Below are 23,727 nucleotides of genomic sequence, written 5' to 3' on the forward strand. Positions count from 1 at the left end.
ATAACGGTGCGCGTCCATGGCGACGAGCGAGCAGAGCTGAGCGAACGTTTAGTTAATTTATTCATTCGAGCGCTCTGCAAGAGCCACCATTATCAATGTGGACGTCCGTATTTAAAAGCTCTCGATCCTCAGTCACATACCAAATATGTATATAATTTTGAACACAAGAGGGCAGTATGGCCCTATGTATGAGTTGGTGTTTAAACTAAACTATCACTCAAAGAGCCCCCCCCCCCTCCCCTCCTCCCCCCCTCCCCACACAGACACACACACACACACACACAAACAGAATGGCAGGGGGACAAGAAATCCATTCAAACTACAATATCTGACTTTCTGTTGCTCTGAGCTAATGACTTTAAATTAGAAAGTCGATTGGCTTGATGAGAACAATATGCGTGGCAAGTTTTGTAACTGTAGGTAAAACGAGCAAAGTTATAACACACTTTATGTGTCCTTTTTTAGTCATAAAATTAATTTCCTCGCCACGGCCAAACCGTTCGAGATATCAAAAATCCCTCCGGAATTTAGCATCATCAATGTCTTGACGTCATGCTGACCGAGTTTGCTTGAAATCCGATTAATTCCCAAGGAGAATTAAATAGAATTTCAGGGGTATGCGTTTCCAAACAAACCATGATAGCCGGCTTCCTGTTGGGATGTCGTAAAACTTAGAGCACGAAAGTTGTTCAACCCAATGAGATCTATAAGTGTACCGAGTTTCATATTATTACATGCAAGTGTCTTTGATTTATGGACAAGTGTTCGAATCCCAGTCCAGGGGGCGCTGTCGGTCCGCCCTGCCACGCCCGGGTACCAGCTTCAGTCCGGCCCTGATGGCCACGGGTTCTGACCCGTGTGCAAAGTTTCAAGAGTTTTAGAGGATGTTAAGGGCCCCAAAAGCCCCCAAAACCTTGATCAACAATAATTAAAAGCTTTGTCACTCAAACAGACACATCCCCCTCCCCCCACAGACACAGAGGTATGCAGAGAGAGGGAGAGAGGGACAGAGATTACTCCAAAACATCCCATTCAAACCAAAATATCTGACTTCCTGTTGTTCGGAACCAAAATCTGTAAATTAGAAAGTTGTCCGGCTTGATCTGAACAATATGCCTACCGAGTTTTAAGATTGCAGGTAAAACTATGAAACTAACCCTCTCACTTTTGTCAAAAGGTGGCGCTACTGAGTCCCTGCACCACGCCCGTTCCTGAAACTTTGCACATGTCTACTGGCTAATATATGTGACATGTCTGTCGAGTTTCATGCAATTTCAAGCATGCTAAGAGTCTCAAAAGCATCAAAAAAGAATTTTAAAGTTTGATGTGTTGCCACGGCAACAGTATCAAAGATATCAAGAATCCATTCACAGGTCTACATATGGCGTATGTTTACATTATACAGATGAAGTTTGAAGCAAATTGGGTTAAAATAAGAGGGTGATTTCGAAGCATTTTGAAAGTGACACACTTCCTGCTGCCAGTTGGTGGCGCTATAACTTTGACTCACAAAAGTCACATCCATGTGATCGGCCTCTTACAACGAACACACTGCTGAAGTTTCATCAAGATCAGTTAATGTATGCAGAAGTTATAACACACTTCCTGTTTCACGTTTCTCGCCATAATTTCGTTTCCTCGCCACGGCCACACCGTTCGAGATATCAAAAATCCCCTCGCAATTTTTCATCCTCAATGTCTTGACTTCATGCTGACCGAGTTTCGTGGCATTTCTTTGAATTCTCTAGGAGAAGTACTTTAAATTCCATTGCATGCGTTTTACAAACAACCCTAAATAGCCGACTTCCTGTTGGGCTGGGGTAAAAAGTAAGAGCATGAAGTATATATGAACCGATGAGATCTATATGTGTACCGAGTTTCATATTCTTACATACAAGCGTGTTTGATTTATGGACCAAGTTTTCGGACCCCGTTCCAGGGGGCGCTGTCGAGCCCCCCTGCCACGCCCGGGTACCATCTTCACCCCGACCCTGATGGCCGCGGGTTCTGACCCGCGTGCAAAGTTTCAAGAGTTTTCGTGCACGTTAAGAGCCCCAAAAGTGCCCGAATAGTCGTAAGAAAAATAAAAGAGGAGAAAAAAAAAATATATATATATAGCTGCGAGCAGCGATTACGGACCCAAGCCGGTGGCACCGCAACCCCGGTGCCTTTAGTTACCTAAAGGCACCGGGGTGGCGGTGCCGCCGGCTTTGGCCCTTCATCGCTGCTCGCAGCTATATTTATATATATATATATATATATATATATATATATATATATATATATATATATATATATAAAGCCGGTGGCACCGCCACCCTGGTGCCTTTAGGGTTATTGTGCACGACGTGACACAAAATATCTGCTCGCTATCTGCCGAACGGCTCTGGTAGTTCTGCTTCAACACTGATGATGTTGTAGAAATAGTGCGCTCTGGTTGGTCTGGATTATTTGGGATTTTGTATTTTATACAGAAATAAGTTATTTATAATTCAGATGAGAATAAAGTTAGTGTTGATTAAAATGAAGGAAAACAAATATATTTATCTGAAATATAGCACATTAGTTTTAAATTTATTTAGGTTCAATTACCAAACATACAATCTTAATTTAATTTAAAGCAAACAATACATTTAAAATATATGGCTTGTATGCACTTTTTTTTTTATAAAAAAAAAGATATATATCCAAAAAGACAAGGCCTTAAAGGGTTAAACTCTTGTCACTGTAACAGACACAATCTCTCTCTCTCTCTCACACACACACACACACACACACACACACACAAACACACACGTCAAGTCACTTACATTTTAGATGCAATATTGAATAAGCAGAAAAATCGGATTTTCTGCTCTGAAAATATAAATAAGCTTAAAAATTGAATAAGCACTTTGAATATTCTAAACAGAATAAGCACTAGTCGCTAATGTATAAGTACTAGTACTTAATGGAATAGATACTAGTATCTAAAAAATAAGTACTAGTAGCATGAAAATAGAGACTAGTAGGTTAAAATGATTAAATGTTAAAACGGCTTGCCATATTGGCTCAGAGATAGAGAGAGAGAGAGAGAGAGAGAGAAAATTACCTTTTAGATACTAGTACCTATTAATAGATACTAGTATTTAGGCTCTAGATCCACTCCGAAAGTCACTTCGTGATCATTTAACCGCTTCATTTGAGAAAAACTATCATTATGACATAAACAAACAAACTCAAAAGGTCTTCACGGCAACCCGTCAAAATAAAAGTTCGGTTTAACTTGACAGAAATATATTACCGTTGTACAGTAGAATTTAGATATGTCCCAATGTAATAATACTAACACTAATCCAAATAAATTATCATCAAAACTGAATTTAAGGAATAATCCATGTTTTAATTTTAAAGTCCCCGTGAACCGGAAGTTGCAAACGACTTTTCTCCAGTGTTGTGACGTATTTCCGAGAGAAACGGAATACTTAATGAGGCAAAATGGTGGGCGTGGCTTTTTCCCCAACTAGCACCTGATTGGATCTAGAAAAGTAGGTGTTTTCATTCAGCCTGTCTACTGTCAGTTGGAGGGGCGTGATTACGGATGTTAAGAAGACGCCCAAACCGTGAAACCTACGTCATCAGGCAAGGTCCTCCAACGCAGAGGGGAGGGGAAATTTCAGATTTTGATTAAAGATTACGAAGCCAAACAATTTTTTTGTGTGGATTGACTTGCATGGATGAATTGTTCACCACAAAACGATCAATTTAAGCAAACAAAGTAAGTATGGTCAATTTTGAATTCATGGGGACTTTAACAGTAAAGCTCATTGTGCAGCACGTTATTTGACAAAAAGTTTATTTAATTTCATATGATTAAAATTGATGATAAATGATCAAATTTGTGTTTTATGTCTTCATTTTATTACCAGAAAAAACACAACACAGAATTAGTGTGACATTTTTTTTCATATTTTTTTTAAAATGTTGTATACGTTTAATGATTCATAATACACTATTTCAATTAATTAGACATGCTTTTTGATTGCTAAAAAATTTACACCACGTATTCGTAATACACCCGCTCCGCAACACTAGCAGTTCCCCCAATCCCCCCCCCCTGAAAAAAAATCCTAGGGGAAACACTGGGCATTCATAACGGTGCGCGTCCATGGCGACGAGCGAGCAGAGCTGAGCGAACGTTTAGTTAATTTATTCATTCGAGCGCTCTGCAAGAGCCACCATTATCAATGTGGACGTCCGTATTTAAAAGCTCTCGATCCTCAGTCACATACCAAATATGTATATAATTTTGAACACAAGAGGGCAGTATGGCCCTATGTATGAGTTGGTGTTTAAACTAAACTATCACTCAAAGAGCCCCCCCCCCTCCCCTCCTCCCCTCCCCCCCTCCCCACACAGACACACACACACACACACACAAACAGAATGGCAGGGGGACAAGAAATCCATTCAAACTACAATATCTGACTTTCTGTTGCTCTGAGCTAATGACTTTAAATTAGAAAGTCGATTGGCTTGATGAGAACAATATGCGTGGCAAGTTTTGTAACTGTAGGTAAAACGAGCAAAGTTATAACACACTTTATGTGTCCTTTTTTAGTCATAAAATTAATTTCCTCGCCACGGCCAAACCGTTCGAGATATCAAAAATCCCTCCGGAATTTAGCATCATCAATGTCTTGACGTCATGCTGACCGAGTTTGCTTGAAATCCGATTAATTCCCAAGGAGAATTAAATAGAATTTCAGGGGTATGCGTTTCCAAACAAACCATGATAGCCGGCTTCCTGTTGGGATGTCGTAAAACTTAGAGCACGAAAGTTGTTCAACCCAATGAGATCTATAAGTGTACCGAGTTTCATATTATTACATGCAAGTGTCTTTGATTTATGGACAAGTGTTCGAATCCCAGTCCAGGGGGCGCTGTCGGTCCGCCCTGCCACGCCCGGGTACCAGCTTCAGTCCGGCCCTGATGGCCACGGGTTCTGACCCGTGTGCAAAGTTTCAAGAGTTTTAGAGGATGTTAAGGGCCCCAAAAGCCCCCAAAACCTTGATCAACAATAATTAAAAGCTTTGTCACTCAAACAGACACATCCCCCTCCCCCCACAGACACAGAGGTATGCAGAGAGAGGGAGAGAGGGACAGAGATTACTCCAAAACATCCCATTCAAACCAAAATATCTGACTTCCTGTTGTTCGGAACCAAAATCTGTAAATTAGAAAGTTGTCCGGCTTGATCTGAACAATATGCCTACCGAGTTTTAAGATTGTAGGTAAAACTATGAAACTAACCCTCTCACTTTTGTCAAAAGGTGGCGCTACTGAGTCCCTGCACCACGCCCGTTCCTGAAACTTTGCACATGTCTACTGGCTAATATATGTGACATGTCTGTCGAGTTTCATGCAATTTCAAGCATGCTAAGAGTCTCAAAAGCATTAAAAAAGAATTTTAAAGTTTGATGTGTTGCCACGGCAACAGTATCAAAGATATCAAGAATCCATTCACAGGTCTACATATGGCTTATGTTTACATTATACAGATGAAGTTTGAAGCAAATTGGGTTAAAATAAGAGGGTGATTTCGAAGCATTTTGAAAGTGACACACTTCCTGCTGCCAGTTGGTGGCGCTATAACTTTGACTCACAAAAGTCACATCCATGTGATCGGCCTCTTACAACGAACACACTGCTGAAGTTTCATCAAGATCAGTTAATGTATGCAGAAGTTATAACACACTTCCTGTTTCACGTTTCTCGCCATAATTTCGTTTCCTCGCCACGGCCACACCGTTCGAGATATCAAAAATCCCCTCGCAATTTTTCATCCTCAATGTCTTGACTTCATGCTGACCGAGTTTCGTGGCATTTCTTTGAATTCTCTGGGAGAAGTACTTTAAATTCCATTGCATGCGTTTTACAAACAACCCTAAATAGCCGACTTCCTGTTGGGCTGGGGTAAAAAGTAAGAGCATGAAGTATATATGAACCGATGAGATCTATATGTGTACCGAGTTTCATATTCTTACATACAAGCGTGTTTGATTTATGGACCAAGTTTTCGGACCCCGTTCCAGGGGGCGCTGTCGAGCCCCCCTGCCACGCCCGGGTACCATCTTCACCCCGACCCTGATGGCCGCGGGTTCTGACCCGCGTGCAAAGTTTCAAGAGTTTTCGTGCACGTTAAGAGCCCCAAAAGTGCCCGAATAGTCGTAAGAAAAATAAAAGAGGAGAAAAAAAAAAATAATAATCCTAAGGAAAACAATAGGGCCTTCGCCTTTTCAAGGCTTGGGCCCTAATAATAATAATAATAATAATAATAATAATAATAATAATAATAATAATAATAATAATCCTTAGGAAAACAATAGGGCCTTCGCCTTTTCAAGGCTTGGGCCCTAATTACATTTATGATTCCCTGATGTCTGTTAATGGTCACATGACTTTTGTTTTTGTTGCCTTATTTTGATTTTAAAATCATGTAATTTCATTACCTGATAGCTTTTCATTAAACTCCCAAACCACCTGCAGTTCCATCATGAACCCCAGTCTGAGAAACTCGGACATAATGCCGCTAATAAAAGTTCGTAATGACAATTCGTATAATTGTGTGAACATTTGGTAATATTTCAGTCACTCATTACTCATTTCAGGAATGTAACTGACTAATTTGTAATAATTTGTTGTACATGTGATTCAAACAATCCAGGTTATGTCCTGAGCAGAAACATTAAAGTTTTTAAAATCAGCTAAAAATTACTAACAGCAGAAACAACAAAGTCCTGTCATTCAAAAGAACACACACACTGTGCAAGAAATTGCTAGGTGATTCATGTTCTCAATCGAGTAAAAGACTCTAGGTGACTAGGCTTAATTTCTACATCTTAATTTCTAAAGGCTACAGATTAGAAACAGGTGCTAAAACTCAATGTAAGAAAATCCTTCCAAAATCTCTACATGTTCTGTGGCTCAGTGGATGATCAACTGATTATTCTATGTAAAAGTCCTGAGTTCAAATCCCACTATTGCTTAAGTTTGTCATCATTTACAACAATGCTCATAAAGCGCCATCCAAAACCTTAAATAATGGGAAAGACTCTGTGGCTCAGTAGATAAAGTGTTGTGTTTTTATCCTGGAGACCTGAGTTCAAAGCTCACTAAATCTTATGTTAAATTGTTGTCCAGAAGTCCAACAAGCTGTCCCAAACACCCACTGTCAGTGTGAAAGCCGTGGTGGCGTTACTGGCTAAACACACATTCTCTGGTGTGAATGGAGACGCAATGGAGACGTGGCTTCAAACCCCAGCTCAGTGTGTTGACACGACAATCAAACAACAGATTCTGTTTTATTGGACAATCATACAGTTCAATAGTCAAATATAAGTTCCTTCACATGTTGAGACAAGAGATCTGTGTCTCACAGGTAAGAGCGCTGCCTCACGGGTTCAGAGGTTGCTGGTTTGATCCCGGCCAGATCTCCGCGATACGAGTGAATGCTGTATGTGTGAAGGGACGGGGACGATTCGGGTCCCCCCCGAACCCCGTCACGATGTCCAGCAGGGGTTATGCTTCTTGATACAACAAAAAAATTATTTAGCAGACTACAAATTTTGGCCAACCGTCCCTTCCCCACCCGTTTAGGTTCCCATCATTTGCTTTTCAAAGGGGAGGCCCTTCAAAAAGAAAATGATGATAACCTACATGTTTAGCACAGTAAAACACACAATCACACATTATACATTACCTGTCCATGAGCAGAAGTCCATCATTACAGTCAATGTCTGTCCACACGACTCAGAGCTCTGCTTCTCATGACTGGACGCGACAAACACATCCCGTATTCTGTAGGGGAAACAAAAATACAGTTATTCCTTCATATAATATATCTAAGTTCTAAATGACACGATTTTAAAGTTAGTCTAAATTACAATTAATAAATATAAAATGACATGTATTTGACAACCCTGCCTACTAGACATATTTAAATATTTTGTACACAACAGGAACATCAAATAGCTATCTATTTTATAATATGAACATCAGAAGGTGATTATTTCAACACTTATAAAGGTAAAGCAATAATTAATTTGTTCTTCTAAAGCTGCCAGTGAGTTCAGCAAGAGAGCAGCATGTAAACAAAGTCAGTGAAAAATCTTAATAGAATTTTTTTTTTGAAGTTTGCCTTCATTCATGGCTAACTGTCATTTAGCGAGCAGCTTATTAAACACGATTTTAGGTTAAAGACACCATCTGGAAATCTGGCTTTTAGTGTTCGCGTGGAAATGCATTAATAATAACACATTAAAAATTGCATAACACGAATTAACGCACATAGGCCTGCTATAACTTATCACAAGACAGAATGACATATCAATCTATCTATCATACTATATCTAAAACATCAGAATTTAAAAGTTAGCCTACATAATAGTTTATATAAGATGACATATTAATACGGTGATGTCTGATTCTTGAACAAATCATTCTTTTGATCAGAATCGAACTGAATCTAACTTTAGTTCCGGTTAATGTAGTTAATGACCCGCAAAACCCAGTAGCACCTCAAAGCAGTACATGAGATCCACATGGAGGAGTCGGATCAAGATCCAAGGGGTGGAGATGGGTATGATTAGGGTTGGGTTTAGGGATTAGGGGTGTGTTTAGGGATCAGGGGGCGGAGTTGGCTAGGTTTAGGTGTATGTAAGGTGGGAGGAGTTGGATCTGGATCCGACTCCTCCCCGTGGATTTCTTGTTCCGCAGTGAGAACCATCTCGCAAAACCTGCAAAAACCTTTCTGTTGAGAGATGTAAATAAATGTTACTATGGTTTATTCAGTGCTGGGTAGATTACTTACAAATGGAAATTTGTTTTAAATGAGGTTGGAGCTAAACTCTGGAAAGTGGCTCAGCTGGAGCAGGATTAAACGCGTCTGCTTTATTTGAGAGGCTGCTCGCTGCAGAGTCATTGGTGGAGCTTGAAGTCCAGCTCCTGCTCTCTAGGTGTAATTTGGGTGTAATGGTGGAGCTATGAGGTCTAACCCCACCCATAACGCCATCCCTCCACCCATTAGATCCACAGAGGTGGAGCTGGACGTCATTTGGTTCTGCAGTGAGCGGCACTAGCTTTATTTCAGTCCCTTTTTTTCTGTTGCTGTTTTCATACAGAAATGCAGATACATTTATTGTCCACAAGGCGGCGCTGACACACATCTGATCTCATGCCCGTGCCTGTTACATTCAGCTGTAAAAACTGCCTTTAAACACAATTAAATGTTTAGTCGTTATATCATTAGGTTAAGATTATATACAACTGTCATTTTCGTGCAGGCTTCACTAATAATTTGTCCAAATCTGTCCTCAATAATCAATCAAACTTTACTACAAATGCTGCTGGGAACTGCTAAAACAGACACAACACACAAAAAATATTGTTTAACTGGGAACAAACGTGATAAACATAAAAACGTGATAAACCTAAAAACGTGACAAATAGACAAACTAAACGAATCTCATGGGATCGTTTGAACCGTGTGTTTGCTGTTTACGCTTGAGGCCTAGAACATTCGGTCTGTCTTTGAGGCATCAGATGAGAGCTAATCTGGATCAGATCCATCATCCTGACAAAATCATAAAGTAGTTATTTCAAATATATGAAAATTAAATAACGGCCCTCTCACCTAAGACTGGCCACAGATTCACTTGCCCAGCACAAATTTGAGTAGGCCAGCTTAGCACTAATACTAACAGTAGAATCACAGAAACTGAAGTGTAGTTTTTCATCCGCTCCACTAGGCGGCGTGAGCGGGTTTCACTGTCAGAGCGACCCCTTCGGATTGTTGACAACATTGATGCTTGATGACAGTCTACAACACGTGCAGATGAAAACTGATCACTCAACTGCACACATTCCAGCAAATAAATGGACAAACCGATCAAATTAAATGCTGGAATCGAGTGTCACGCAACTCACTGGTAAGTCAATGTTTTGTATAATTGTATACGTGGTTTGTAAGTTACTGATAGTTCTGCTGATATGAAATAGCAATGCTCATCTGTCAGTTTATCTACATTCACGTGATTATGATGGGCTTAATCTGCTTCCCCGCGAACACACAAAACGTTCATTTTATGCTGAATTTAATCCTTCAATCTTGTTGTTTAATTTTGCATTTGTTGTTTGACATGTAAGCGAGTATGAAGGCAGTTGCTTCTTCTATGAAGTCTTCTATCACAGTCTTTGTTTACATGCTGCTCTCTTACTGAACTCACTGTCAGAGTTTACAAGAACAAATCCATCGCTAGTTGTTGCGTTACATTTGTAAACTTTGAATGAATCGCTTACTAATATTATGAAGCAGAATAATAAGGAACGGTGTTTTTGTCTCTTTTGGTGTTATATTGTTACTGTAGGTAATAATCTAGTGGATTCATGTTTGTTATTAGAGTCAGTTGGAGTGAGAAGCTCTGATGTTCATGCTGATTCATGCTTTAGTATAGACGCAGTGTTCAATATTTATGTCTTCTTATATTTATGAACTATTATGTAGGCTAACTTTTAAATTCTGATGTATTAGATAGTATATGGAGTAATGTCTGCTCATTAATTTTCCCCCTACAGAATACGGGATGTGTTTGTCGCGTCCAGTCATGAGAAGCAGAGCTCTGAGTCGTGTGGACAGACATTGACTGTAATGATGGACTTCTGCTCATGGACAGGTAATGTATAATGTGTGATTGTGTGTTTTACTGTGCTAAACATGTAGGTTATCATCATTTTCTTTTTGAAGGGCCTCCCCTTTGAAAAGCAAATGATGGGAACCTAAACAGGTGGGGAAGGGACGGTTGGCCAAAATTTGTAGTCTGCTAAATTACTTTTTTGTTGTATCAAGAAGCATAACCCCTGCTGGACATCGTGACGGGGTTCGGGGGGGACCCGAATCGTCCCCGTCCCTTCACACATACAGCATTCACTCGTATCGCGGAGATCTGGCCGGGATCAAACCAGCAACCTCTGAACCCGTGAGGCAGCGCTCTTACCTGTGAGCCACAGATCTCTTGTCTCAACATGTGAAGGAACTTATATTTGACTATTGAACTGTATGATTGTCCAATAAAACAGAGTCTGTTGTTTGATTGTCAACATGCTGTGCTGGGGTTTGAAGCCACGGCTCCATTGCAGCTTCAGCACCAGAGAATGTGTGTTTAGCCAGTAACGCCACCGCGGCTTTCACACTGACAGCTGGTGTTTGGGACAGCTTGTTGGACTTATGGACAACAATTTAACATAAGCTTTAGTGGGATTTGAACTCTGGTGTCCAGGATAAAAACACAATGCTTTATCCACTGAGCCAGTGATGTTGCAGTCAGTTTTAGAGTCACAGTCAGTTGGCCATAGTGGAATTTAAACTCAGGACTCCATCATTGAAACTCTACGCTGTAGCTCTTGAGTCTACTAAATGGCCCGGTTTTACAGACAGGGCTTAGATTAAGGGTTTAGGTTTTATTTATTTTTTGTACAAAATTATGAATAAAAAAAGAGCTTTGTCAGTTGTATTTCGGAGAGTTGATATCTTTAAGTCAAAGTAGGATCACCTTTTAATAATTAATTTATTTTGGGATATTGCAAAAATATAGAGATGGAATTTTTTTTTTATACAACAGTGTGGCCCTAATGAAGTAAAAGTAAAAATATATTCACAATATACAAACTGCATGGAACATCCTGCCTCCAATCCTGTTTAATTTCAAATCCATCTTTAATTTGATTAGATGTAGATTTGACTAGTTTGTTCAGCCCCCAATTTGCTCAAGATAAACTTGTAGACATCTAATGACAGGGTTTCAGCTGCAAATCCCAATGGAGCCTCTAAAAGGTCCCGAGGCCGAAATGTTCCCCAGGTTTTTCATATAAAACTTTCCAATGTTTCAGAAAAATTGTATGACAATTTTGTACTAAATATAAAGCACAACAGAGCTTGCAAATGTATATTGTGTATATGTATTTATTTATTACATACAATCCAAATTACAATGGTTGTTAACCAAACTTAAGGTTTTCACCATATCAAATAACAGTGTTCAGTAATTTAGAAAAACAAACAAGCATGACTTACAATGACTGTTGCGCGTCTTTAATCAAGTGCTCTGATTCAAAATTGCTTTTCTGATCATTTAAATACAAAATAAGGAACTTCTTAATTAGTAATGTACCGCAGGTGTATAAAAGCATTATGCATTACATTGCCATGGCTTTTTAAAAAAAAAAAAAATCATTGGCATATAGGTTAAGCTGTGTACAGCATTCAGAGTGCAAAACGTGTGCACGGACATCCCAGAGTGCTACTCATCGCTAACATGTTTGCATCTATATTATGTTTAGTCCACTAACATGGCTCCCAAAGGCAGACTGGCCTTGCCCACACAAATGGGGCTTGTAGGAAAATGAATTATCCTGATTCAAGAACTCAAATGGGGTTCCAAAGCACCCATATAATGACAAACATTCTGCTGATTCCCATGGTAACAGTTTTATAAGGCATTGCTCTGTTTACCACGTCCCACGTCATGAAAGTACAAGTTGGCACAGATACACAGCAGAACGATGGAACACAGCATGTAGTAGATCAAGTTGCGAAACTTGGGCTCCAGATCTCCCTGTCTATACCAGAATATCTGAAAGAAAGAGATGGATGGGATTGCATTTATTTCATCAGGAATTGCATTAAAAACATTTGTTTGTCTTTGAGACCATTGAAGGAATTAACCCCAATGCTTTTTAGACTACATAGCAAGTTCTTACTTACCAGAACCAACACTGACCCGCAGACTAGCATGATACAGATGGCAAAGAAAATATTCAATGGCTTGGGAGGCAGTGAAGGGAAGATGAATGAGCTTATGACGGTCACCTGAAAGAGATGAGGAAAATTAACAAATTACAATATGAATAACAGACATATCGAGATATTCATTAGTTGTAAAAACTTACCAGAACGAGTAAAGACGTGAGTCCACCGATCACTAAATTGATGATTCTATCCTGAAAGTGATCCAACAAAAATATATTAGTGTATTTGACAGAAAATAGTTGCATGGTACAGGGAACTGCAGTAAATGTTATCTTTTTAAATATCTACATAGCACCATTATGCAGAACGCCTTAGGAGTGTAAAAAAAAATGTAACTGCAAAGTAAACTTTAAATATGAAATAAAGTTTCATTGTTTGATAAAAAGTCACACTGTGCCTGAGCCAAAACATTATGGTCTTATATACTGTTGGTCCTCTGTGTGCTGCCAAAACTGCTCTGACCCGTCAAGGTGTGGACTCTACACACCCCTGAAGGTGTCCTGTGTTTCTGGCACCAAGACTTTAGCAGCACATCCTTCAAGTGCTGTGGGTTGCGAGGTGGAGCTGCTGTGCATCGCACTTGTTGCTCCTGCACAACCCACAGATGCTCAACTGGGGAATTTGGAGGCCAAGGCAACATCTTGAACTCAATCATGTTCCTCAAACCATTCCTGAACAGTGTGTGCAGAGTGTATTATCCTTCTGAAAGACGCCTCTTCCACCAGGGAACACCATCGTCATGAAGGGTAGTATCTGGTCTGCAACAATGTTTAGTTAGGTGGCATGTGTCAAATTTACATCCACATGAATGCTCATGGTTTCCCAAGCAGAAAATTGCTCAGAGCATCAAATAACAACTTGACCCTTGTCAAAGTCACTCAGATCTTTATTCCTGCCCATATCTCATGCATCCAACACGTTGATTCTGATAACTGATTGTTTGCTTACCATCTAATCTAACCAGCCCTTAATATGTGGCCTTGTTTGGTGATGATCAACGATATTTGCTTCACCCGTGACTGGTCATAATGTTTTGGCTCATCGTGGATGTATATACTATTATATTTTGATGAAATATTACCATGGCAAATATTTTATTTGGAATAAAAAAAAAAGGTTTTGATTTCATGTTAACTTTATACTACAAAAACAAACAAACGGGCGAGTTACCCTGGCCGACGTCTCCCCGAACAGAGGCCTGTTGTCCATGCCACTGGTGCCATAGGTGCGTGTAGTAAAGTCATGTGTAGGGAAGTCATCCATGGCCAGAGCGGTGCACACACACTTTCCTGATATCTTCTACCAGCAGCTGCCCCTCTGGAGAGGAGGATGGCAGTGCATGCTGCTCGCTGCTCTCTAGCTTGGGTTCGTTCCTCAGGGCAAGCGGTTTAGGAGCAGCAGATAGTCATGGTTGGGTCACCTGTAGCACAGAGAAGCCACACGACATGTTCACACAAGTTAAAACATTCATTTACTTCACTCTACTGATAATTTCATGGCACGTCAAAGTGTGATATGAACTTAAACAAACCCCAGAACCTCAGCACTGAATCATCTGTCATTCACTTTGCTCCTTTTCCCATGAATTCGAAGACTTTTATTACAATGGTGCTTCAGAGTAACACAACAAGCTGGCCATTCTAATAATCAGCCCAAAGGGCTTGGGGGCTGATTCTGGCGGCATGGATCATGAAACCATAAGCACAGCCTTAAAAATGTGTGATCAGTCATGTGAGCGCTTGATCTTGGCATCAGTGCAGTTTATGTGGTTTGTGGCTTGTGCAGAGCCCTGGTAGTTTATATTCAACTATATAGTCACATATATACATGATATTTAAACAATATTATGGCAATTTATTTGGGTCACAACAAGTACATTAGTAATGGTGTCATCAGAAAGATACATCCTTAAAGGGAAAGTTCACCTAAAAATTAAACTTCTTCTGTCATAATTTTCTCATTACATTAAGGTTATCGTCTGAATTCTTTGGAAGTCATATAGGTTTGGAACAACATGATGGAGCATAAATAATGATCATTTGGATGAACTGCAGTTCTAAAACTGGATACTTTACTTTTTATGTAGTGCACAACATAAAGCACATTACTTTGTGATCCGAGGCAAATCTTCATCATGCTGATGGATAGATGGCTCAGAAATTGTAAATGCAGCTCATGTCAACAGATATCCGAGGATGGATGACGAGGAGGATCTCCAGACTATTTTCAGCTCTGTAATCAAATAAAACAAATGCACCATTAGTGTCTTGTTACTTAAGTTACTAATGTTACTTACTTTAACTTTCTACTATTGATTGTTCTGGTCTAGAATAGAACTTGAAATTGCATACTGGCCACATAACAAAAACACCTTCAGATAACAACTGTACATCACTGTTCATTTAAACAGCTTGAACTGACTTTTGTTTAAATCCACACACTAACACACCGATCAAAAATATCATCCTTTAAAATGTCTTTCTTACTCAAACATGTATGTTAACTAAAATACAACTAAGTTACAATCAGATTGCTGATACATTGACATCAAAGAGCTAATAGCTAATGTGAATGAAAACAAACCGTCCAAACGGGGCAGACATAATGATAATATAATAAACAGCTAAACTTATATAACTTACCTGGCTATAACAAACGAGAGGGATTTATTGATCACACGGGGTTGCTTTCCGATCAGAGTATTATCCGCATGACTTCAAAAGAGCAATAATAACGGCTCGCTGAATGAAACGGGAAGTGACGTGTCTTAAAGGGCCATACGGTTCGTTTTAGGTTTATCTTATTTGTTGTGTATGTTTATCAAATGTTTTGGAAAGAGCTAAATAATTTCTTAAAAAGAGAAGCTATGATTCTTGTTAGCTTTGAAGAAGTTGATGTTATGCTAAAACCTTTTTCATTTGATGGTGATAAAAATATTTTGTTTATATTTGATTTAATTATTATAAATGCCCGTTACTATATTTACAAATTTTAAATCATTTAAATTTGATGTTAAAATATATTTAGAAACAATGTCCAAAAGTAAAACCTTAAAAGCAAGGAAAACAAGTTTTTTTTCTGAAAAATGCCTTTCCTTCCCTTTTTTTAATTTTTTTTTACCCCTGACATGTATGGTTATATGTACTCTTGTATGTAAATTATGTTTTGTTCTTGTTAAAATTCAATAAAACATATTTTTTACTTTCTTGGAAAAAAAGTTTTGTGAAAGGCACAAACCTCAAATTAATACATGCATTGGTTTATCTGTTATGCTTCTGTCGTATAGTTTTTATGGCTGTTTTTTTTCCAATGGTGTGCTGCATAACTAAGAGAAAAACACTTAAAGGGATAGTTCAACTAAAAATGAAAATTCTGTCATCATTTACTTACCCTCATGTTGTTCTAAACCTGCATGAATTTATTTCTTCTGCTGAACACAAAAGAAGATATTTTGAAGAATATGGGTAACCAAACAGTTGATGGGTCCCATTGGCTTCAATGATAGGAAAAGAAATACTATAGAAGTTAATTCTTCAAAATATACTGTATTCTTTTGCGTTCAGCTGAAGAAAGAAATGAATACAGGTTTTGGGTGAACTATCCCTTTAAGTTATATAAATTTACATTTGTAAATGCGTACCTATACCAACCTGGTACTGGTTTTGTTCTGGCTTTAGAGCATTTAGTAAAGAGGTGAAAGAGACTGTTCGTTTACATGTAAAATGTTTATTTAGATCGTTTTTTTAATTCAGAAACTTACATTAAGAAAACATCAAGACATCTCTGACCATGAGTTTTCTAAAGACAGTATTTAAAAATGAAAATGGCATAAGCGCTGATGGGGTCGGGTCAGTACGCATACACCTTCACTTTATGGACCTCTCGGTCTTCACACTCCCGCTTTCTGTTGTAGTAATAGAATGTATTATCTCGACGCTGAAGCTTCTTCACAAACCCACTGTCTGGCCAGCGGTCAATCTGAAAGGACAACACAACAATATTCAGCAGGAAATCAGGACTGTGATGCCAGTATGTAACAATTAAGTAACTTACCTAACTAAGAAATTAACAGACTAAGCATTAACAGTTTCATTGATAAAACATACCAATAAAACTTTAATACTGTATATATTGTATAGTTTTATTGTCAAGTTTTATCAATGAAAGTATATATATATATATATATATATATATATATATATATATATGTAAAGCACTTTAATTACACACAGATATAGTAGTGACCAAAAGTGATGTCTGGCTGAGGAAAATATACATCTTCAACCTTTATTCAAACATTATTTAAAATGTGTTAATTTTTTAAATATTAATAACTGATTTTGTTGTGGTCAATGTATGCTTTTTCCTGTGACCTTTTTTGTTTTTCTGGGGGGGGAATCTTAAAAAAAAAAGAGATTTTGTCAGATAAATACCTTAACCAAGTTAAGTGTTTTGCTCTTCCCCATAATATTTATATAATTAAAAATGTATAAAATATTTTGATGGTTTAATCGAACTTTTAGGGTCAGTGAAAACAAATAACCCCTCCAGACATCACACACATAACTTATAACGTTACAGTAAATACATAAATACATATACTGTCAAATTGGTTCGTCGCGATACATCGCATCTGACAGAAAAGTGTGTAAATATATATTTTCACACTTTTATGGTAGATACAATTAATCGATTCGACAGCACTAATAATATGTGTGTGTGTGTGTGTGTGTGTGTGTGTGTGTGTGTGTGTGTGTGTGTGTGTGTGTGTGTGTGTGTGTGTGTGATGTCAGGGGGGAATACTTGTTTTTACAGACCCTAAAAGTTTGATTAAACCATCAAAAGATTCTGATAATATAATGTATATAATGAAATATAATGTCATTCCTCGCTTTGCGTTTATATTATAACGATCGAGTAAACATTATATAATAAGCAATAATGTGATTATTATCATGGTAATAATGTAATAAAAGTTATTATAAGTGACAGCAGAAAGGTGTCCGTGTGTACCTCGACTTGTTGTATCTGTCGGTACTCGAGCTCGTCTCTGTATCCCGCCTGCTGAAAGCGGTACAGGTTCTCCACCTCACCCGTCCACTGCTTCGCCCGGCTCATGGACTTGGGCTTGGCCTTGTTATCCAGCAAAACTGGGCAGGACATGATTTCTGTGTATGATAACAAAGCCATCACTCACTATTCTACTTTGGAATAAATCCAATTTGACCACAGATTCTACTTTACATAATCAACAAGTCAAAACACCGTGTCACGTGTTCAACAGCAACACGCTAATTCACCGAATAATTAATCCTGGAGTTACAAACATTGACATCATATAGTCTAATTTACTCAGAAGATGCATTGAACTCCAATATTAATTGATAAAATGGGTGGTATTTATTATTAATAATGTTCTAAATACAAACTTACATTGACGTGTGTGAAAAAAAGCAGAATTGTCAACGTGTTCGTTTGGTTGAGCGATGTTGCGCATCATTGTTTCCTAGCAACTTAGCATGAGGGTAAAATGGCCAATAAAAAAATTCCCGGAATTCCACAGTTTGGTTGGCCAATCAAACCTATCCCCGAAAATGACCTAGAAGAAACTGACAAAACTTTTCTTGGGTATGCACAATTATTTGTAAAAATGTGTTAACATTTTTGTGTGTGGTTTTAGAGTATACCGGCTGCTGTGGCTTTTTGCAATGTTTTAAGGATTGAATTTTAGTCCATTAGATGTCGCTGTACAATTTACACTATCAGGTTACCGATGTTTGTTTCCGACTCACGTGGTTTTATACCAAAGCAATGCCAGGAGGAGGAAAGACAGATGCAGGGAACAGGGGTGCTGCTGTCTGCGACTCGAGCCCAGAAAGAGTTTGGGCAGTGATGTCCTGAGGTCTCAGGGGGATTTTGAGTTCTTCATCAGCTCAAACTCAGTGCAGTCAGCATGAGCTCGTTTGCTGGACGCATGAAGGAATATCCCACCATCTCCCTGGACCGATTTGACAGGGAGAATTTGCACGCCAGAGCTTATTTCCTCTCTCACTGCCATAAAGGTGCATATATGTATATTCAGATCCTGCTTATGCACTTTCCAGGCAGCAAGAATGGCTAAATTGGTTTGCTATGATTATGATCACTGTTCTGACATATCTGTTGATGTTTATGTTTAACAGATCATATGAAAGGGTTGAAAGGACCTTTCCTGAAGAGAAAACTGAAGTTTAGGTGAGTGATGGTTGTTTTATTCCAAGTCATGTACCGTTCTTATTAAACATTTGTTCATAAACGTCATAGTTTATAAAAGTTTACATAAACTTTGTCCTTAATTTTTAAGTTTAAATGTATTGTTTATAAACTAATATATATAGAAAATGTGTGCATGTGTGTCAGTTCAATTTGTTGTTTATATACTTCTATTTTTATAAACAAGCTTATTTTCCAGTTTACATACTATGATGCTGCAGTATTATACTGTACGTTTATGAACATTGTCTTGGTATATAAATATTGTCTTTTTTTATGTACAAAATGTAAGTTTGTTTATTCTGCTTTTACATTGAAATGTACTTTGCCCTTATCTAACGTTTAAACGATATCTTTATAAACAAATTTATTTAATAGTAACTAAAAATGAATATACATTTTCATACTGTACAATATAAAATTGTGATGCCAAATTCACTCTAGCTAAAACAGTTTTTAGTGTTTTATGTAAATTTATATATATATATATATATATATATATATGATGCATGCAGTGTTGTAAAGTATTTGAGTAAATGTAATTAGCTACTGTACTTAAAGGGATAGTTCACCCAAAAATGAAAATTCTGTCAGTATTTACTCACCCTCATGTTGTTCCAACCCCGTAAGACCTTCGTTCATCTTCGGAACACGAATTAAGATATTTTTGATGAAATCTGAGAGGTGGATCTTACGGGGTTAGAACAACATGAGGGTGAGTAAATAAATACTGACAGAATTTTCATTTTTTGGTTGAACTATCCTTTTAAGTAACTTTTTGGCTACTTTGTAATTTCAGGGTTGAGATTTCAGGGTACTCTTATCACCACTGTATATATTTGACAAGACACTGACAAACTTATTGTCTTTGTTAGTTTAACAGTGAAGCTGTACTGCTCATTTGTCACAAAGGAGCTCCTGCTTAGTAACCCAAAATATGCATTCTGGGAAGATCACATTGTAAGTATTCATTTCAGCCATGCAATTTTCCATAAATCGTTTTGTTAACCGTTAAACAGCCTGATACGAGAACATCTCCATTACAAACTAGGTGCCCCTGGAACTGGACAGTCCAACGCACATATCTCTGATAGATGAAACCACTGGAGAGGTGGGCACTAAGCTCCTAGTTTATTCTTTTGTTTAGTGTTTTTGAGTTGATCTGAATTGTATTTATTTTTTCTCTTCAGTCAGAGGATGTTGTTGTAACTCTGCTCACAGCGGGACACTGTCCAGGATCAGTCATGTAAGCAACCGGAACATGCATTAAGAATGTAAATAGAGTCCATTTTGATATAATCATGGCTTGAAACTGTCAACACAGGTTTCTGTTTGAGGGTGCTCAGGGTACAGTGCTCTACACAGGGGACTTCAGACTGGCTGTCGGAGATGCTGCAAGAATGGAGTACTTGCACTCTGGAGACAGGTATTTAGATATCAGATATTTAAGTACAACACATTTTATAGATAATAATACAGTTCAAATGTTTGTGTTGCAGGGTAAAAGACATTAAGAGTGTGTATATCGATACCACATTCTTTGATCCCAAGTACCATCAGATCCCTAGCAGGGTAAGCATTTACACATACCTGGATTATATCAAACAGACTTGAGGCGGTTGTATCTTTCCATAATTGTTTTCCCACTGTTTTAGGAGGCTTGTTTAACAGGGATAAGACAGCTGATCCAGGACTGGATCTGTCAGAGTCCGTACCATGTGGTTTGGTTAAACTGTAAGGCAGCGTATGGTTACGAGTACCTCTTTACCAACTTGGGACAAGAGTTCAGCTCACAGGTTAAATTTTTTTTTTTAAACTAATTCTTTCTGCCTAGTTTTGAAAACATTAACTCTGCTAATCTCTACTACAGATACATGTGAACAGCTTGGAAATGTTCAAAAAAATGCCTGAAATTCTGTGTCACGTGACCACTAACCGGGCAACGCAGATCCACGCTTGTAGGCACCCCAAGGTAGGCTCATCCTTTGCATAATCACATCGTCATATACGTTAACGGAGATCACATCTGTGGCTTTTTCCACAGGATGAGGAGTTCTTCAGGGCGAACAGGTTACCGTGCGGCACCACGGCTCCAGATGGCATTCCTCTGAACATTATCAGCATCAAACCCTCAACAATATGGTTTGGAGAACGGACCAGAAAGACTTCTGTCATTGTCAAGTGAGTCATGCACCAATATAAAAATTCTGGGTGCAGATAATTATTTTCATGTTATGGCCATTTTTTTTTTTTACATGACACCTGTTTCAACAAAAAATGAAAAACTTTGTGTTTTGGCCGTTCATTTACACCACACCAGCATTTTGGGGGCCTTTTTTAACGATACCGCCATTGTCTCCATTTAAACTACAAACACACATATTTGTGAAAACAGTGACATGCGCATGCGTATTACTTGTTCAGTCTATTAGTGCGTAGTTTCTTTAGAAAAAGTGACAGCGCCATCTACTGTTCTGGCAGCAGTATACTGCTTTTTTGTTTTGTTTTTGCGGATCCGTGTGAATGGGATCGTTTTGATGTACATTGTTGTTGTGTAAACGTACATTTAAATTGTATCTCAATTAAACACTAAACTAAAATATCTTGTTAATATTTTTTTAGAAGTGATTTTAGCATCACGTTATGTACAGTGTGAAAAATTTATATTAACATATATACAGTAATATATATATTTTTATATTCTGAAGTTATATATTTGATTTATTTTTAAATTCTATATATAATACAAATTACATTAAATGTGTGTATAAAATGACATTTATTTATTGACTGTCTCTCTCTTTTTAGGATGGGGAGCAGTTCCTACAGAGCATGCTTTTCTTTTCATTCCTCTTACTTGGAAGTAAGAGAAATCCCACTTAAAACATTTTTCATACAAGACAGAATACACAGGGTTAGGATATCATAAGTCCGTTTCTATTTCCTGTGACTAGGTTAAGGACTTTCTATCCTACATTGGTCCTGTTAACATCTACCCTAATGTCATTCCATTGGGCAAGACACTGGAGGACGTCACAGATCTGTAAGGACTGGTCCTTCTTTTTTTGAACCATGTTGTCATTAGATACTTACTAAATTATCTTTTTAAATTCAGGTTGAAGCCATTGTGTAGAAAACGCACTGAAAGGGAAGAGATTGTCTATAAACCGCTTGGAACCCTTAAAAGAACCAGAAAGAGATGCATATCAGTAGGTAGTAAGTTTACATTATTATTTCTATTATTCATCATTAAAACGGTTACTATTGCTTATAAATTTCTTTCTGCCAAGGCTCAGACAGCAATGACGACTTGTTTGATGAGGTTTCCACGGCTCCGAGTTGGCGGAAGATGAGAGTGGTTGATCTGACCAAGATTGACATTAGTGCACAACCACATAGTCCTAATAAAGATTCTGATGATACAGACCAAATGTACTCCGTCATACAGCCCTGTCCCTCCGCACACTCATCCAATTACATGGACTGCACTGAATCAAATGATGATGATGATGATGACGATGAAGACGATCCTGAGCAATCTCCTGTACCTCACCCATCTGGTCTTGCTCCTCCATCTTGCACAGAAATGCAATGCTCAAAACTGACTCGTTTGGACTCGTCCCAATCCAAAGCTGCTCAGCCTTGTTGGGAAAAGTTCTTCAAGGCAGAACCGGCGTTGACGGACGAGAGCGAGTTGGATAACAGTCAGAACAGCCACAACACAGCCACCGAAAACAAAGCGTCCCAATCGCCTGAACTGTTTCAGGATGAAGACGAGGATGACAAGAGCTCCGTTCACATGACTTCCTCTCAGTCCACTCATATATCAGATGCAGGAATGGAGAGCCTCAGTCAAATGGACACCGTTCTTGTCCAAGTGGATGAAAGTAAAGCCGTTATTAGTGAGCAGTGTAACCGAGATGGGATCGACACTGAACAGAAGACGGAAGAAGCCGCGGAGCCGAAATCAGACTCTCAGGTGTCATCAGATTTTGAGCTTCCACCAACACCAGGTTCAAAAGTCCCACAGCCAGAAGACCTGAAGGACCTGTACAGGAAGTTGGCAGCAGGGGAGGAAGTGGTCATAAGACAAATTTATTAATTTTATGTTTGTTTATTCAAGTATTATATTTTGGTTTGTTGTACGACAGCTTACCTCATGCAGTTTTGTACCTTTATAAATGCTGAATACTTTAATTAAATTCCTCAAGCAAATGCGTACAATGTTTTCTGTTGTTCTAGTTAAGAAACCATTAAAAAAAAACTTGATGGTGAAAAAATAAAACTTAAGAAAAAATGCCATGGCAATTAATTGAAGTCAAGTTTAAGTACTAAAATGATTGAAACCAAAAATGAAATAAAAAGTAAGTTAAAGGTAAATATAAATATTAAAGACGGACAAAAATTAAATGCTACAAAAGTACACATCAAAAATACTAAAATTAAAAGATAATGAAAATCTAAATAATACTATATAAATACTAAAATAACAACGTTCACATTGTGTCGGAATTATAAGATGGCAACCCAAAGATTTCATAAAATTAAAACTTGCTAAGTGCCAAATGAGAGTAAAAATAAAAGCACACTAGGTAACTGGTTATATTAAAAGAGCTCAAACAGAAATATGT

The 23,727-nt window shown here is 38.2% G+C and overlaps 3 protein-coding genes and 2 long non-coding RNA genes across 6 annotated transcripts; 2 read left to right on the forward strand and 3 right to left on the reverse strand.

Moving 5' to 3' along the window:
* Positions 1–7,314: 7,314 nt before the first annotated feature.
* On the reverse strand, positions 7,315–9,793 carry LOC143742179 (uncharacterized). The gene is made up of 3 exons (XR_013205374.1): positions 9,674–9,793; positions 7,742–7,839; positions 7,315–7,568 (listed from the first exon to the last, which is right to left on the reverse strand). It is a non-coding gene; the product is annotated as an uncharacterized LOC143742179 (long non-coding RNA).
* Positions 9,773–11,982, forward strand: LOC143742178 (uncharacterized). The gene is made up of 3 exons (XR_013205373.1): positions 9,773–9,968; positions 10,615–10,712; positions 10,886–11,982. It is a non-coding gene; the product is annotated as an uncharacterized LOC143742178 (long non-coding RNA).
* On the reverse strand, positions 11,983–15,608 carry tmem243b (transmembrane protein 243, mitochondrial b). Of its 2 annotated transcripts, none has more exons than XM_077234898.1 (6): positions 15,487–15,608; positions 14,953–15,076; positions 14,015–14,264; positions 12,985–13,035; positions 12,800–12,904; positions 11,983–12,668 (listed from the first exon to the last, which is right to left on the reverse strand). In XM_077234898.1, the coding sequence occupies exons 3-6, from the start codon at positions 14,105–14,107 to the stop codon at positions 12,525–12,527; spliced, it is 393 nt and encodes a 130-aa protein (XP_077091013.1). In that variant the 5' UTR covers positions 14,108–14,264; positions 14,953–15,076; positions 15,487–15,608; the 3' UTR covers positions 11,983–12,524. The 2 variants fall into 2 exon arrangements, with proteins under 2 accessions (XP_077091013.1, XP_077091012.1); XM_077234897.1 differs by having other exon boundaries at positions 14,953–15,064; positions 15,474–15,601.
* Positions 15,609–16,554: 946 nt separating this feature from the next.
* Positions 16,555–18,381, reverse strand: meig1 (meiosis/spermiogenesis associated 1). Its single transcript, XM_077234923.1, has 3 exons — positions 18,278–18,381; positions 17,858–18,012; positions 16,555–16,822 (listed from the first exon to the last, which is right to left on the reverse strand). Exons 2-3 carry the CDS (start codon positions 18,005–18,007, stop codon positions 16,694–16,696), a joined length of 279 nt encoding a protein of 92 aa, XP_077091038.1. The 5' UTR covers positions 18,008–18,012; positions 18,278–18,381; the 3' UTR covers positions 16,555–16,693.
* A 253-nt stretch (positions 18,382–18,634) lies between these two features.
* Positions 18,635–23,311, forward strand: dclre1c (DNA cross-link repair 1C, PSO2 homolog (S. cerevisiae)). Its single transcript, XM_077234920.1, has 14 exons — positions 18,635–18,906; positions 19,027–19,078; positions 19,972–20,056; positions 20,148–20,207; positions 20,287–20,342; positions 20,421–20,522; positions 20,596–20,668; positions 20,752–20,892; positions 20,967–21,068; positions 21,141–21,277; positions 21,905–21,959; positions 22,051–22,139; positions 22,212–22,309; positions 22,387–23,311. The coding sequence occupies exons 1-14, from the start codon at positions 18,798–18,800 to the stop codon at positions 23,196–23,198; spliced, it is 1,971 nt and encodes a 656-aa protein (XP_077091035.1). The 5' UTR covers positions 18,635–18,797; the 3' UTR covers positions 23,199–23,311.
* Positions 23,312–23,727: the final 416 nt, after the last annotated feature.

Source organism: Siphateles boraxobius, unplaced genomic scaffold, assembly GCF_051911475.1.
Source record: "Siphateles boraxobius isolate OS27281-9 unplaced genomic scaffold, OSU_SipBor_1 19, whole genome shotgun sequence".
Taxonomy (NCBI): domain Eukaryota; kingdom Metazoa; phylum Chordata; class Actinopteri; order Cypriniformes; family Leuciscidae; genus Siphateles; species Siphateles boraxobius.